This window comes from Ochotona princeps, chromosome 2 (assembly GCF_030435755.1).
Source record: "Ochotona princeps isolate mOchPri1 chromosome 2, mOchPri1.hap1, whole genome shotgun sequence".
NCBI classification, from domain to species: Eukaryota; Metazoa; Chordata; class Mammalia; order Lagomorpha; family Ochotonidae; genus Ochotona; species Ochotona princeps.
Window position 1 is genome coordinate 35,062,378 of NC_080833.1, and position 15,532 is coordinate 35,077,909.

Sequence of the window (15,532 nt, forward strand, 5' to 3'; positions counted from 1 at the left end):
TTCTTCCAGGTTCCCTTGTGGGCTGTCCTCTCTGCTGCTTTCCCAGGCTCATTAGCAGGGAGATATATTTGAAGTGGAACAGCCGGGACTCAAACTGGTAGCCATATGGGATGCTGGCATCGCAGACAGCAGCTTAATCTATTACACCCTAGTGCTGGCCCTATTCTGGCTTCTGTTCCGCTAGAAAGCTCTACAGTGACCCAAACACTACTGGACTCGAGTCCAGTCTCCGCCTCCTGCCTGGGTTAGGTTTGAAAACAACTGCCCCTTCCTTCTAGGCTCCTCAGGCATTTAGTACTTGTTCTACTGTAGGCATTCTTCTGTTTATTTTTGGCTAACTTTTGGTCAGAATAGCATTGCGGGGCCTCGGTGCAGAGGGAGGGGTTTGTGAGAGGCAGTGTGGCAGGGGATGGCCTTGAGAAACGCCTGGAACCCAGGTGTGTGCAGGACCCCAGGGAGAGTAGGGGAAGGCCAATGAAAGGTCTCCAGCCTACCAGGTGGACTCTGCATCCCAGGTCAGTGCCAAGGTCGGACTCTTCAGGATGTTCTGCATTCACAAATGGCTTAAACCCAGTGTCCCCACAGGCTGCTAAGACCCCTTTCTGGACAGCTCCCCCATGAGGTCCACTGTCCGGCTGTCCAGATGTGTCCCAGTGTCATGTTCACAGCTGACCTGCCTTGGAGCTGCCTCTGGGCCCCGGCTGCTTTCCTTTCATCCACAAATTTCCTGAAAATTTTCCCCACCTGGAGAAATACCCAGCTATCGTCTGGATATGCCTTCATTTCCCCTTCCACCCAGCACGGGGTTTTGCCCTTATGCCCCTGGCCCCTGATGAAGAGGGGAGGTAGAGGGGTGAGCCCAGCGAGGCGGCCAGAACTGCAGAGTGACGGCTGTGAACGGCACAAGGGGCTGGATGCCAAAGTCGGTGCATCTGCTGTCCTGAGCACTTGGTCTAGACCTTGACTAGAGCTCAGCATCTGGCCTTTCCCACCTAGACCCAAGTTCTCTCACCCCCATGTACCTGGAGTGTCTCCACCTGCGAGCTCCTAACTCTGCAAGGATGTGAGGCTCCAAGTCATCGGAGACGAACTGGCATAGAATATATTTCACTCTTTAAAAATATAACTTTCAGCAGAGCTAACATCTATAGACATTACAAAAATAAAGATCTTTATAAATAACTTATGCGGAAGGACATGGGCAGGGATGGAGAGAGCCTACCCGAGGTGGGGTGGGGTGAGGTCACCAAGCAGCAAGGGGCCATGACTGACCAAGGGCACTCAAGAACCCCTCGGGCTTGCCCTGCTAGGAGGGACCCAGAACTGCACTGCAGTCTGATGTCTGGCTTCCACCCCTCCAACTCCTGCCAACAGACATGGGCCCACGGGCAGCTGCCAGCCGCGGCGTCACAGTGCACAGGGCAGGGGTGTGGTGGCCGGGGCAGGGGATGAGGCAGACAACAGTAGCAGGAGGTTGTCCTGCATTCGGTCTCCCACCCGGTGCTTCCCAGTGTCTTCCCGTGGTCCAAGCAGGCTCTCCCTACTCAAGCTGCTCCCTCATTCAGTGGGTGGATACAGTCCCATAGAGTGGAAGCTGCCAGACCTGCTGGCAGCTGGGGCGGTAGTAGGGGACCAGGCGGGCTCGTCGGAGGCTGACTGGACATAGGCACCAGGCAGCGGAGGTGGGTGGAGCGCCACGGTCAAGGAGGTAGTCACTCTGGTGAAGTTCTGGGGCAGGGTAGGCGACACCCCCCACCTGAGTCCGCCTCCCCGTGCAGCCGTGGGGTTCAGGATCTCTGGACTCTCCTTGTATGTCTGGACCACCTAAGGGGAGACACAAGACCCAGTGAGCCCTTTACCCGGCCACTGCCATGACTGCTGGAAAGCTGGGGTCACTTCTGGATCTGGGAACTGACAACGGGAGGTTGAGACCTGTGGCCAACATTGCATCTGGCTCTGGATCCGAAAAAGGCTAAGGTGGGTCCCTTGAAGAAGCCAGGAGACTGAGGGGCAGGAGCTTGGGGCCTGGGAATGGGAAGGAGGTGGCCAGAGGGCCCGACTCTAGGCCACTGAGGGCATTTGGGCCTTGTCCTTGGTGCTCGAGGGGATGCTCACCTCTGGGGGTGGGCCCAGGATGGACAGCAGGACAGGCAGCAGCACCAGTCCGTGCAGGAGGCCCAGGAGCGTGAGCACCGTCAGCACCACGAAGAAGTACCTGGGTGGGGGGGGGTAGCGGGGGTAGTCAGCTGGGGCAGAACCTGGAGTGGCTGGGGACGGGGCTCCCTGTATGTCCCTGTGGCCTCCCATACCTGACAATGAAGTCAAAGTTGGAACCAGCGAGCATGAGGAGACCCAGCAGTGTGGAGACGGCTCCGTCGGTGACGGGGGCGAACATGTGCTCCAAGGCCTGGGCAGCGCGCAGGTTCCGGCTTCCCTGGGCGGTCAGAAAGCCCTGGGGGGACAGAGTGGTCATGGGGGCACCTCCCCTACTGGTCCTGCCCCAGCTACGGCTACTCATCAATCTGGCAGGGGAGGCTCATACAAGGTGAACAGGTGCTGGAGACACATGTGGGTCCATTTAGGTACTTCAGTGTATACCCTGGACATTAGGTACACAGAGGCACACACTGTGCTTAAATATGAGCTGAGACTCCTGTTTTTGTAAGCACAGGCTCATGGACATGCGTGAACATGGGTCTATGGGTGACGTGAGCCGCACAGGGGACAGTGGGCTACTAGCTTGCAACACTTGCCACCAGATACAAAGGCACAGTACATTCCGTTTCTAGTGCCTTGGCCATGGTCACGGCTCTCCTGTGAGCCCACGCTGGCACCTGCTATCAGGGCATCCTTGCTGGCTCCTATATTCTCACCTTCCATTTAATTGTCCTTGACCCCTCCCAGACAGCCCCTCCTCCCTGCTGCAGCGGCTGCTTCTTTACCTATTGGTTTGTCTGTTGTCTGTCTCTACCCTCTAGAATATGAGCCTGCCCCAGGGCTGCCATCACAGCACAAGTTCACACAGCAATGTTTCTTGGATTCAGAGTTACCCAATCTGTCCCTCCCACAGTGCCTGTGCTCACCAGAGCCACGTGGACTGTGAACTCCACGCCGATTCCGACAGAGGCCACAAGGATCACCACGGGGATGGCACTCAGCTTGATGCCCAGGAAACCCATGATCCCAAAGAGCTCCACAGTCATCATTGCCAGGACCAGTACCTGGGGACAGTAGGGTTCACCCAGGGCTCCCAGGTATGGGAAGATGGGCTGGGCAAGGCAGGGGTGCCACTGGGGTTGGTATGGGGGCCTCCCTCTACTGGCTCCCCTACAGGTGCTTACAATGAGGCCAGCTGTCCAGGGGCTGAGTAACAGCAGGGCACAGACGAGGAAGCTGCACACCAGCAGGATGCCGATGGCCAGCAGGAAGCAGCGTCGCAGGCCCAGGTACTGCTCCCAGAAGAGGAAGGGGGAGCCGCTGGGGTAGGCGCGCACCCCTGCCCGGCCTGCCTCTGCGCACGCTGCCCGGGCCCCCTCAATGGCCTCCACGAAGTCTGCAGTCTGTCGGAGGCCATGCAGCAGGAAAGGGAACTGGGCGAACTCCAGGGGCTGGGCTGCAGGGACTATGGAGGCGAGAGCAGGGCTGGGGGTCAGCCAGGGCCTGGGCGGCTGAAGCCAAAGCTCTCTGCTGAGCTACCCACCCCACGTCCCACCCTGAACACTCACTGCGAAGGTTCTCCCCCGTAGTGTCATATCTGTCGTGTAGCCATTCGGGAGGTGGTGGGTAGAAGTTGGCCTGTGAGGCTGCCAACCCCAGGGGGTCACTGCTCACCCACACAGTTAGTCCCACATAGAAGAGTTCGGGTGGGATAAGGCCCTCCTTATCCACCAGCTTCCTTGTGGTCAGCTGTGGAGGCAGACAGGGATGAAGGCCTGGGCCTATGGGGCTTGGGAGACCCCCCATGCATGTGCTGCCCATGTCCAGCTGGCTCTTAACCTGGCTGAAATCCAGAGGCTCCTGGGCGTCCCCGGTCTGGATGAGCAGCTTGTAGGCTAGGGCCCCGTCCTCAGACCCATTGCGGTAGGAGTGGCGGGTTATGCGCCCGGCAGCCCAGTCCTGGTCAAAGGCAACCTGGATTCCTGGGGGAGCACAAATCAGGGCACAGTGAGCCCCTGGCTGGGGGGCAGGGGACTTCTCCCCTCTCCCAATCCTGGCAGGGGTGTCTCCTTGCCTCTCACCCTGTAGCCAGTTGCGGTAGTAGTGCAGCCAGGTGCGGGGCGCCTGGGCAGCAGGTGGAGGCAACACGGCCTTGAGGGCACTGAAGCGCTGGTGCAGATCAAAGAGGGCGCGTTGGGAGTGGGCGTAGTCAAAGCCGCCCTGGGTCACCAGGGCCACCTCATACAGGGAGAAGTACCTGAGCTGGGCGCTCAGGAATGCATGCTCCTTGGTGCCCCGAGGCACCACGTCTGTCAGGGACAGCCCGTCCTGCACCAAGGTGGCTCCGTAGAGGCTCAGGCCCAGAAGGGCCCCAAAGAGCACCAGCACAGCAGCCTGGGGGAGAAGGGCAGCTAAGCGGGAGGCCCAGCTCCTGGGTGGAGAGCTGAGCCCTTTCCCTCCAGGGGGTTCTACCGGCCTTACCTTAACACGTGGCTGCAGCAGGATGGGTGCAAACTGATAGCGGGCAAAATGGGCAAGGCTCCAGCGAGTGCAGGGCAGACTCTTGTAGGTGGGCTTCTGCCTGGCATCCTCATCCTGGCCCAGAAGGTCCCGAGTGGATCCCCCAGGGCCAAAGAGCTCAGAGCCCAGAGGGTCAGAAGGCGGGGTTACCACGTGGGCTTGGGGAGGTAGAATGGCGACCACATGCTGGCTGCTGCTTTCACAGTGTGTGAAGGCTTGGACCGTGGTGGTCAGGTGGGCAACACCCATGGGCACAGTCCCATCTCCCAGCTCCTGGGGCAGAATCTGAATCACTCGAGCAGAGCAGGGGCTGGAAGAGGTGAGGAGAATGGACGTCACCTCCACATCCTGGGCACTGGCGGAGGGTATGGACTGGGGGCGGGGTTGGGCTCAGGGGACCTGGGGAGCAGTCAGGAGAGGCAGGGGCAGTGTCTGGGGGTGGTACCTAGAGAAGCAGCAGAGCACATCCAGGCGCTGGCAGTGGCGCCTGCGCAGGTCCAGGCTGAGGACGGCTGGGAAGACAAGCATCACGGCGGCAAAGTTGCAGCCAACCACTATGGCTGCCTGGGGGGCGGAGAGGAGGGGCACAACGGCTGGATGAAGCATGCCCCTCCCCTCCCCTCCTTACTCGACGCCCACCCTGAGCCCGCCCACGCAGGAGGCCTCACCTGCAGGGAGAAGGCCCGCAGCGCGGGGATGGGAACCAGGGCAGCCATGAAGAAGGCAACCATGTTGTTGATGGATGTGAGGGCAACGCTGGTGCCCGTGCGCTGCAGACACTCGCCTGTGCGTGCCTGCCAGGACAGGGCAGGGACACGGGCTCAGGCCCCAGGGGAGGGGTATCGTGGGGGCGAGAACATAGCAGCTGGCATGCGCTGAGCAGCTCCCACATGTCATGCATGGATCTCAACAGCCCATGTGAAGGATCGCTCCCCGATCCTCACCACACACCATGGGGTGCAGGCACTGTTGCCTTTACAAGAAACAAGGAGGTGAACTGGCAGTCCACCATGCTTGATTGCCACAGACCAGGTTGGTCTGGGAGAGCCTCACCTGGAGAGGCGTGCCAGGGGGAGCCTTTGCGAAAGCGTGCGCCAGCAGGAATATGTCATCCACACCGATGCCCAGCGCCAAGAAGGGAAGGACCTGGAGTGGGGAAGAGCGGGCAGCTGGAGGGGCTGTGCAGGCTGACCAGGGCCCTCCCAAGGCTGCTCTATAGTCCTTGTGACCGTACCTGGGTAGTGGCAGCATTGAAGGCGATACCCAGCAGGGCGCAGAGCCCGAGGCCTGAGGCTACAGCCAGGGCCACCATCAGCACCCCAGCAAGGCCCACAGCGCCCTGGGACTGGGCACAGTCCCACCGCAGCATCGTCACGCAAGCATAGGCCAGCTGTGGGCGAGAGTAGGTATGCTCTTGGACAAGGGTTCCAAGAGGCAGGAGTTGGGGTGCGGGGTGAGGCTGGACTGTTAGGAAGGGGAGGAGCTGGGAGTGGGCTGCCACACCATGAGCAGGTAGCCTCCCAGCACGCGCGCTGCGCTGACTTCCGAGAACGCTTGCAGGATGTCGTCCAGGGTGGTGGAGGAGAAGGCATGGACCTGCTGTGAGGCGTTTCTGGGCAGGGCCTCCTGGGCCAGCTGGAGAGGTAGGGTGTGTGTGAGGGCACAGCCTCAGGGCACCCTCCTCTCCTCCCTTCCTCTCGTTTGTCCCTGCAGACCTGCACGAAGCGTCGTTGCCAGGCCTGAAGCACAGTGCTAGCCTGCTCCTCACTCCAGCCTATGTCATGCGTCTGGTAGTCGCCCCGGAAGTGTTCATACAACTGCCGAGGGCTCATGAGCAGGAAGGTGCTTTGCAGGGCTTCTGCCCTGGAGTGGGAGGAGAGCAGGAGAATGAGGGTGAGAGCTGGCCTGGACATCCAGGAGAGGACGTGCAGGAACGCAGGGTGTGTGTGTGTGTGTGTGTGTGTGTGTATGCATGCGCACACTTTTGCCAGAGTGGTCTGGCACCAGAATATGGGTTCGCAGGCACAGGGTTCCCAGAACCCCCTTCCCAGGGGAGGCCCTACCTCAGCAGCTGTCCTTGGGCATCTCTGGCCGTGCCTCCCAACAGCAACTCCTCCTGCCAGTGCATGAATTTGTGGGAGAAGCCGTGGCAGCCCCCACTCAGCTGCTGAGCCACGTTGGGAGCCTGCAGAGGGGCAGGGGAAGCCCTGGCTGTGAGTGACTGGGTGTCGTGGGCTGCTTGTTCCCCTGGGAGTTGGGGAGACGGGAAGGGTGGAGAACTAGCAGCCTCTTGGCTCCTCTGAGCATCCAGTGTCCTGTGGGCAGCAGGCCACCAGAGGGCGCCCAGGACTCGAGCTAGGCTGCTGGGAGGAGCCAGCGCCAACTCTGGTGGGTTCGTGGACAAAAACAATCTCACAGGGCTACACAGAAACTTGGCAGGTATGGTAGATGGTCTCGATTGGCTATTTTGTGCTCACTTTCCTGGACCAAGTGTGTTTGGTAACGTTCAGTTCTGACTGGGTTTAGGAAAGGCGAAGGGATTGATGACAACCCAGGAGGGTTTCTTAGACCTGAATGTAAGGAGAACATGCTGTAGGGGTCTAGCAGGATCGGGGTGCAGATCAGCAACATCCCGGAAGTGGGGCGTGGCAGAGGACACAGCACTACCAGTGCTCAAAGAACGGGGCACTTTATGAGGAGGGATGAGGGATGGGAAATGGGGACCCACCTCTCTGCTGTGATGGTTGGGAGCAGTGGGTGGGCAGTGGGCGTCATCAGGGTGCAAACAGGGCCGGCCCACGTAGGCCTGGCCCACCTGGGCCTTGTCCAGCAGCTCCCGGAAGCCCTCCAAGGAGGTGAAGGGGCCCAGCTCCTCCAGCAGCTGCTCAGGATCCAGGTTGGTCCACTGGATGTCAGGGCGGCCTCTGGGGGCGGAGAACCCAGGGTTGGGAGGGCCACGGGTCAGTACCCACTGCCCCAAGAGCAGATATGCGGCCTCTGCCAAACCCCACCTTGCCCTAAGCTGTCCTTCTTGGCACTGCTAGGCGACACCAGCCCACCAGGCTGCTGTAGTGTGCTGTGGAGGGGGTGTAGTGCCCGAGGCAGCTATCAATTTACAGACACACACAGGGACACAGGCCCAGGAAGCCCACAGTTTCCAGGTTCTGACCCTGGCCAGGGAGGTCAACAGGATGGTGGGAGGGCGAGCATTACCCTCTCTCCCACACCCCTTCTTGCTGGCCCAGGCCAGCTGTGGACCCTGCCCAGCCATGCAGCACTCACGGTAAGTAGGCGGAGCCACCCTGGAGCTTGGCTCCCTCCCAGAAGCAGTCAAGCGGGGTGAGGATCACGCACGGAAACAGCTTCTCAATCATCTGCCGGAGACATCCAGGCCCTGTCAGTCTTGGCGCTGGGCACCTTTCCCCACAAGCTTCCATGGGGGAACCCTCTGGGATCCCCTTCAACCGCCCCTGCAGCCTGGGAGGAGGCTCACCCGCTCAATCATGCCATTTTCAATCAGAGGAACTCCTGATTTGTAGCAGATTTTGTTGAGATCCCAGGACCTGCAGTGCAGCCAGGGCATAGGAAGATCAGCAGACGGGCACGGCCACGGTGTGCCTCACCTCCACCCGCCACTCAGCCAAACTCACTTTCCATAAAGTGATACTTGCACTTTGCTGGCGGTGAGGGCTGCCTGGAGGTGGAGGCTGAGGGCTTCTGGCGTGAGAATGTTCTCCCCCTCCTGGCGTGCAGTCTGTATCAGCATCTGGGAGGTGTAGGCAGCCTCCTCTCCCAGCTTCTCCTTGGTGTAGCGCAGCTCCTGGCTTACCCGGCTGCCTACTGCCAGAGCAAAGAGACAGAGAGCTGCGGGAGAGGGCCCAGAGGATTGGCGCTTTGGGGGACAGTGACTGTAACCCCTGAGGTACCCACAGGCTCGTGGAAGCAGGCTGCAGAGAGGAGCCCCTGCCATGGCCCAGGCTGACTGCCCAAGCTCTGGCCCTACTTCCAGCACCTGCAGCTTGGCCAGGAACACGGAGAAGCCTCAGCTATATTACCGTGTGGGTTCCTTCTTGGTTTAACTATTTATTTGAGAGGGAGGAAGGAAGGAAAGAGAGAGAAAACATTCCATTTGCTGGCTTATTCCCCAATACTCCTGTCAGCTGGGGACTGGGCCTGGCTGAAGCTGGTAGTTGGAATCCATGTGGGTGGCAGGAATCCCATCCTTAAATCCTGCCACTGTAGCTTCCCAGGGGCCACATTAGCAGGAAGCTGGAGTTAGGCGTGGAACTCAGGCATTCCAAACGGGAGGCACCATTTGGCCAACCGCCTGCCACTGTATGAGTGGTCTTGGGTTTAATCCTGGATCAGGTTGGCTGCAGGTGGGGTAAACCTTTGAAGTTGAGAATGAGCATGAACAAGCCTGGGCTGGAACTCTGTGGCATGACGCCAGCAGTGCTCACTCAGACCCTCTGCTCTGGTGGGGAGAGGAGGCAGTACTAGAGCGCTGGGGTGGCAGAGGTGGGTGAGGATCAGCCTAGCTCCAGCATGGTGCTCCTACACGGGACAGTCGGCTCCTGGACCCTGGCAGAGGTGCTATGAGCAGGCCCAGGGCTAGATGCCCGCACCACCCTCAGCATCCAGCCCCTGGAAGGTCCCAGTGCCAAGCATGCCTGGGTCACAATGTCCCCCAATTCCTGCATGATGTCTGCCAGGGGGTCACGTTTTAACAGCAGCCTGGGCAAGGTGGCACATTATAAGCAGATACAACCAAGTGGGGTTTATGGAAGGCAGGGGCTAGAGCCAAAGCCACCCTGGAGGCTTAGTGGACTTGCCCTGGTCTCAGATCCAGTTCTGCTTCCCCCTGTCTGAGGGCCCACATACAGTGCCTCTGTGCGATTCCAGCCCTATCTGGGACCACTGTGCTCTCCGACACCTTTTTCAAATCCATATCCTCTTCCTAAGCATGAGAGCCCCGAATCCCAGCTGCCCCTGACACAGAGTTTCCCCTACACGCCCTCTGCCAACCCAAGCCACACTCCCAGTCTTCGCTCATGGGCACAGCTAGTTGCTTCCCCTCCCTGTCAAATTCCACCTTCGGGGACACTGCCCTACTGTCCAACCCCTTTCCAGACTGTCCCGTGGAGGGAGAGGAGCAGCTCCCCCATGGTCAAGGGGTGTGTGCGAAAGGACAGAGAAATTCAGTTAGAGAGCCAGAGGAAGAAACACAACATGAGAATGACAACATCAAGCAGCACAGCCAATTGCCAGGAAAAAAAAGTTGGGAAGGGAGAAATGATGATGATACGGGACTGACGGGATGCAGTGCGCAGACAGGAGGGGCCGGGGGTGTGGGCGAGGGAACAAGGCTCCATCCAAACTCAACTTTAGGCCTTGGCTCTGACACTTAGGCTTAGGCAAATTGCTTCTTTTCTTAGGCCTCAATTTCCTCTTCAACCAGGAACAGTATCTACTTTGGTAGGCATTCAAATCAATGCAGGCCAAGTGCTCAGGAGACTGCCTGGCACGTGGCAAGTTCAGATGTGGAGGTGACATGCAGTAGTTGCTGGGAGGGGAACGTTGTGGCAGAAAGAAGAGGAAGAACTGCAGGAAAAAGGCACTTGGAGGAGAGGGGGAGGGAACAGGAAACGGGGAGACTGAAAGTAAAAACCGAGACATTCATGAAGACTTTTAAGCCTTTCTGAAACAGAGAATCTAGCTGGCTATCTGACAGGAAAGAAGTCCATCCCCTAAGTAATTCTATACACGCAATTTACAAGATAGATACATTATCATCGGCCACATTAGCCAGACACTAAACATTGTGAGCACGCACTGCTGGGTCACAGGAGCACAGGCTAGTCTGCTGTGGGAGTGCAACTTGGTGCACTGTTCGGGGTCAAGCAATATCACAGCATGTGTGCTCACAAATCTCTGGTCCTGACATTTCCATGTAAGGATCTAGGAGCTTTTGTAGGGATTCACGGTAGGTTATGAGCAGAAGGGCGAGACGACCTGACATTTTCATCACCTAACAAGTTGTTCCGGTGCGTCGTGACTCATAAGAAAGGGTCTGTGAGGGCAAGAGATGTGGAACTGTTCTGTGTAGGGAATTGCTGATGGCTTGGCATCTCCAGGCTCTGAGAGTGAGCCTTAGAGGATTGGAGACAATGCTGGAGAAGAGTCAAATTTACAGGGCCCAGAAGACATGCGATGGTGCTCATGGCTGGTCCTGGAGACTTACAGAATCTGGTAGGAATTCCTGGAAGGGTTTTAGGTAGGGGACTGATGTGGCCAGAGCTGAGCCATACCACAAGGCGGCGCTGTGGGGGCAGATTGGAAGGTACTGTTGACAAGGCGGTCACCTCCTTTCCTTCCTTTTGTCAGGACTTGGTACTGCTGGCCATTTTCTTAAAGGCCTAGTGGTTTGGGATAGTTGGGCCCCTCCCCAGCATCAGAGGGTGAAACCCGATTAGTCTAAGCCAATCAAGGTGGTTTCACTGCCCTTGCCAAGTGAAGGCTTACGCAGAGAATGCCACACGATCTTGCCAAAGAGATCAAGTGAGAAGCAGGCTAGAAGGCTTCTGGCAGAGTTTTCCTTACTTTCTAAAATGGTTATAGGGGCCATCGCAGAAGCATAGGAGCATAAGCCCCCACCTGCACCGCTGAAATCCCATATGTCCTGGCTACTCCACTTCTGGTCCGGCTCCCTGCTTACGGCCTGGGGAAGCAGCAGGTGAGGGGAGGAGTGGGGCTGTACTCAAGTTCTTGGGACTCTGCACCCATGTGGGAGACCCGGAAAAAGCTCCTGGCTCCACCTTTGGACAGGCCCAGCTCTGGCCACTGAGGCCATTTGGGGAGTGACCCAGGGAATGGAAGATCTTTATCTCTCCTTCTCTCTCTGTAACTCTGTCTTTCCAGTAAAAGTAACTAATTCTTTAAAAAAAAAAATGGTTGTAAGACAAGGATGGCTTCTTTTCCCTGCCACTACAGCAGCCGCCGTGGGGCAAGTCTGAGGACAGAAGTTCAACTTGCAGAGGAGTGAAGCCAGTCTGTGTCCTTGAGCTGCTCAACTAAACATCCTTGTAACTTCTCCACCGCCAAACTTCTTGTATCAGAGGATAATAAACTAACCTTCTTCCTTTCTTCCCTTCCTACCCCTCCTCCTTTCTTTCCAGGTGGCTAAAAGCATCCACACGTTGCAATTGGGAATGCATGGAGGTTGGAAAAGGCCTCCCCTGGAGCAGTGGACAGACGGGAAGTGGGGTGTCTATTGTGAGACACCAAGAATTGTTTGGTGGCCTTCCGGGTGACAGGAGCCGAGGCCGACTCCCAAGGTTCTAGTGCCTCGGTATTTGAGTGGCAGGAGCTTCTACCCAGGGTTGCGTGGTCATCTCTGGCCTTCTAAGCAGATTGGTTGGATGTTCCCTATCTGCCAATTTCCTACTGTCTCTATTCCTGTTTCAGAAGTACAGGCTGGACTGTGTGTTGTGGTGTTTATTTCACGGGGGTCTTTGGTGTTTGGCAGAGCAGGAAGGACAGCCCCAGAGCAAGGCTTATCACAGCAGACGGAGAGGCTCTGAGCACTGACGGCCTGCTTCCTCCACTGCTTGTGCTCTCAACTGAGGGCCAGAGGAACAGCGACCGGCCTCCAGCAGCCCTCACCCCACTGCTGTGGGCATCATGGGGAAAAGCCGCAAGTGCACAGAGGGCTCCACTATAGGTCTACAGAGACTGGGTCAAGGTCACGGCTTTCACCTCACCCCATGCTGATACAAGGCCAACGGCAAGGGGCTGGCGTCCACCCTCTTACAACACCTCCACCAAGCAGCAGTGAAAAACCAGGGGGGTCTGGCCTCTCCTGGAGCACAGCAGGGAGGATGAGGAAACACCAGGGTTCAGGAGGGGGGAGAGGTGGGGGATGCAGACTTGCCTCTGTTGTGGCAGGAAATCCAGGAGTCATTTGGGACCACCCAGGCAGCAGTGGTGTGGGTGGGGATATGTGTATGTGCGAGTACGCACATGTGTGTTCTGAGGATGGGGGCAGGCAGGGGGAGAACATCTGCTCGGAACCCCAGGGCCGGCCCAGAGTGTGAACGTGTGAGTCTAGAGAGGGCTGGGGGCAGGGGTGGAGATGGGATGTGGGGGCCCAGGAGGCAGGCAGGCTCCAAGAAACATCTGCTCTGGGTCCTCACACTTGCCAGGATCGGAAATCACTCCAGGGTGTGAGACTGCAACCTGGGCCCTGCCTTTGGGTACGGGCCAGGGTTGGGGGAAGTCTAGGGCAGTCCACAATGTAAATTTCCCAGGGAAGAACTCTGGCAGAGAACTGTGCTGGAATGGATAAGAAAGAGTTTCTAGCTAAAGCCTGCTCTGGGAAAAGAGCGCGTGACCCTAACACTGGTCATAGCCTCACAATGTAGGCTCTGGGCTGCTCCTCCACTCACTGGCTTACAAGTGCCTGAGTTCATGAGTCCTGGCCCTGCAGGCCAGCCCAGAGGATTTTCTCACTTTCTCCAGCTTTCCTGTCCCGACATGTCTGATTCGCAGGGTCTGGTGTGATCTCCCTTCTCTCATCCATAACCACATCCTCCTTTGCCCTGCATGATAGCTCTCATTTCTAGTACCTATCTTCCTTGCTACTGAAAGACGGGTTTTACTTTTCATGCCTTCGTGGACCCGACTTACTACGGCCAATACGGTAGAACAAGTCTCCACCATCTGTGCATGCCTGTCGATGGACACCGGTGGGGACGAGCAATGCTCGCAGGTGCTGGCTGCCCACCACCTTCCTCCCACCTGAGTGCTTCCACAGACCCAGCGGCAGACCTACTCAGGCTCTGTAATCCAGCCCAGCAGTGTCCACACTCACCTTCCACCCAGAGCTGCTCCAGGTCTGTCTCGATGACCGCCACGCGAAGACCCAGCGCCAGGGCCCCAAAGGCCAGCAGGCCCAGGAAGAGCACTTTGCCACAGTGTCTCTGGATCCCGCAGCCCAGCGAGAAAAGCAGGCCTTGGAAGTAAGCACGCAGCCAGAGAGGCGCCTTCAGGCTCCCGGTGAACACCTGGGGTAGAGAGAGCCACGGGAGCGGGAGCAACGCTGGCAGCCCCTGGCTTCGCTCCCTGTGTGCCCTCTGCCAAGCAGCAGCTTCCTGACGCACCTACGCAAGACACAAGCCCGAACTTGGAACTTCCTCCCTCTCACACCAGCATACATGTGAGGAAGGCAACAGCCTCTTTTCTGAAAGCAGTCCGGCCACATACACATCCAGAGCCGTATTGCTAGGGGGCAAGGAGTTGACCCTATAGATACACTCTGTCTCACCGGCCAGATCTCACGGAGACACGCACACATAATCACACACGTGTGCGCATGCACACAGGACGCGGGCGGCAGTGCTAGCTCTCACCTGTCTGCCAGCTGACACAAAACGCCATGCACACGCGGTACGTACAGCCAGCCATCACTCCCTGTAGAGGCCCTAGCGACACCCCCGGCCCCACTCTCCCCCCTTCCAGCTATCTTCCTTTCTACTCACCTGGGGTGCTGTGGACCGAGCTGGGGGCGCGTAACCAGGGGGCGGCGGTCGAGCCATGCCAGGAGAGGGGGCGCGGGAGAGGGGGCGCCCCCGACCCGCGTTATCTCAGTGCTCCCATACGCCGGCCCCGCGTGGGGTCTGAATGGGGTGGAAGGGCGCGCGCTGGGGTGCTGGCTGTGGCGTGCGCGCGTGCGGCGGCGGCGACACGGAGGAGCGCCCGGTGCTGCAGCGCCTTCTTGCTCGGTTCCGCGCGGTGAGGACACCACTGCCAGACTGCGTCGCTCGGCGTAGATCTTTGGAGTTCGAGGTCCCGGCAGCAGTGCTAGGGAGGCAGCGGGAACCCCCAAGAAAAAGGGAGCAGGCCGGGGCGACGCCCTCCCATTGGCTGAGGGGCCCGCAAATTACCCGGAGCCGCGGGGCCGGAGCCGCTGCTAGGTAACAGCGCCGCAGGGGGCGGGGCGCGAGACCACCCAGGCTGGGCCACCCCCAGCTCTCCTCGCCGCCCGCGGGGCCCTCCAGCAGGAGAAGGGGCGGGCGGGGCGAGCCCGGGGACGCTTGGCGCTGGCCCAGCGTAAGGCAGGCCCACGTTGAGAAAGCGCGTCTGGTGGCCCCAGTGGGGCCACACTTCCTTCCAGACCCAACAAAAACTCACAGCTTTAACTTTTCCACTTTTCTTTGCTTTCATTCCTGTTTTCTCTGAGTCCACCGAGGCCAAGGTTATTTCTGTATAATGCAAATGTTCTGATAGCTGCAGAACGCAAGGTCTTGGAGCACAGGCACCATGGCCTCCCAACTAAAGCCTTCTCCCCCAAATGAAGCTCCGAGCGCTCCTTCCAGCCCTGCAGAGCCACGTGCGATTGCCTAAAAACATAATGTGCCGTGCTTTTCTGCCCTCATACAATTTGTGCCGCTTTTGTTTTGGAAACGGCCTTCAAAGCTTCATGTGGAAGCAGGCATCATGGTGCTGTGAGCTAAGCTTCCAACTGAGGTGCTGACATCCCATATAGGCACCGGTTTGTGGTCTGGCCACTTCACTTCCAATCAAGCTCCCTAATTATGGCCTGGGAAAGCAGCTGAGGATGGTTCAAGTCCCTGCGTCCCTGCAAACATGTGGGAGACCTGGAGGAGGTTCCTGGTTCCCGGGTTGGGATCGGTGCAGCACCGGCCATTGTGGCTCACTTGGGGAGTGAATCATCAAACGGAAGATCATCCTCACTGTCTCTCCTCCTTTACGTATATCTGACTTTGTAATAAAAATAAATAAATCTTAAAAGAAATAAAAAATAAAAACAAAGCTACAGAAATCAGACAGAGATCTT

The 15,532-nt window shown here is 58.2% G+C and overlaps 1 protein-coding gene across 5 annotated transcripts; it reads right to left on the minus strand.

The window, feature by feature from the left end:
• Positions 1-1,410: 1,410 nt before the first annotated feature.
• PTCH2 (patched 2) lies at positions 1,411-14,865 on the minus strand. Of its 5 annotated transcripts, none has more exons than XM_004598943.2 (22): positions 14,214-14,858; positions 13,547-13,739; positions 8,328-8,517; positions 8,171-8,240; positions 7,960-8,051; positions 7,406-7,601; positions 6,741-6,862; positions 6,393-6,540; positions 6,181-6,312; positions 5,912-6,067; positions 5,731-5,823; positions 5,346-5,471; positions 5,123-5,241; positions 4,639-4,987; positions 4,239-4,551; positions 3,997-4,139; positions 3,726-3,906; positions 3,342-3,622; positions 3,084-3,221; positions 2,310-2,452; positions 2,116-2,215; positions 1,411-1,824 (listed from the first exon to the last, which is right to left on the minus strand). In XM_004598943.2, the coding sequence occupies exons 1-22, from the start codon at positions 14,268-14,270 to the stop codon at positions 1,558-1,560; spliced, it is 3,609 nt and encodes a 1,202-aa protein (XP_004599000.2). In that variant the 5' UTR covers positions 14,271-14,858; the 3' UTR covers positions 1,411-1,557. The 5 variants fall into 5 exon arrangements, 4 of the variants coding, with proteins under 4 accessions (XP_004599000.2, XP_058536288.1, XP_058536294.1 ...); XM_058680305.1 differs by having other exon boundaries at positions 8,328-8,514; positions 14,214-14,855; XR_009247550.1 differs by having other exon boundaries at positions 1,786-1,824; positions 3,342-3,449; positions 14,214-14,861.
• Positions 14,866-15,532: the final 667 nt, after the last annotated feature.

Coding starts and splice junctions, on each gene's coding strand:
- PTCH2 (XM_004598943.2), bottom strand. CDS start 14,270: ATGGCTCGACCGCCGCCCCCTGGTTACGCGCCCCCAGCTCGGTCCACA. Junction 6,313..6,392: donor GGCAACGACGCTTCGTGCAG/GTCTGCAGGGAC, acceptor CTACCTCTCCAG/CTGGCCCAGGAGGCCCTGCC. Junction 1,825..2,115: donor TCCTGGGCCCACCCCCAGAG/GTGAGCATCCCC, acceptor GTCTCCCCTTAG/GTGGTCCAGACATACAAGGA.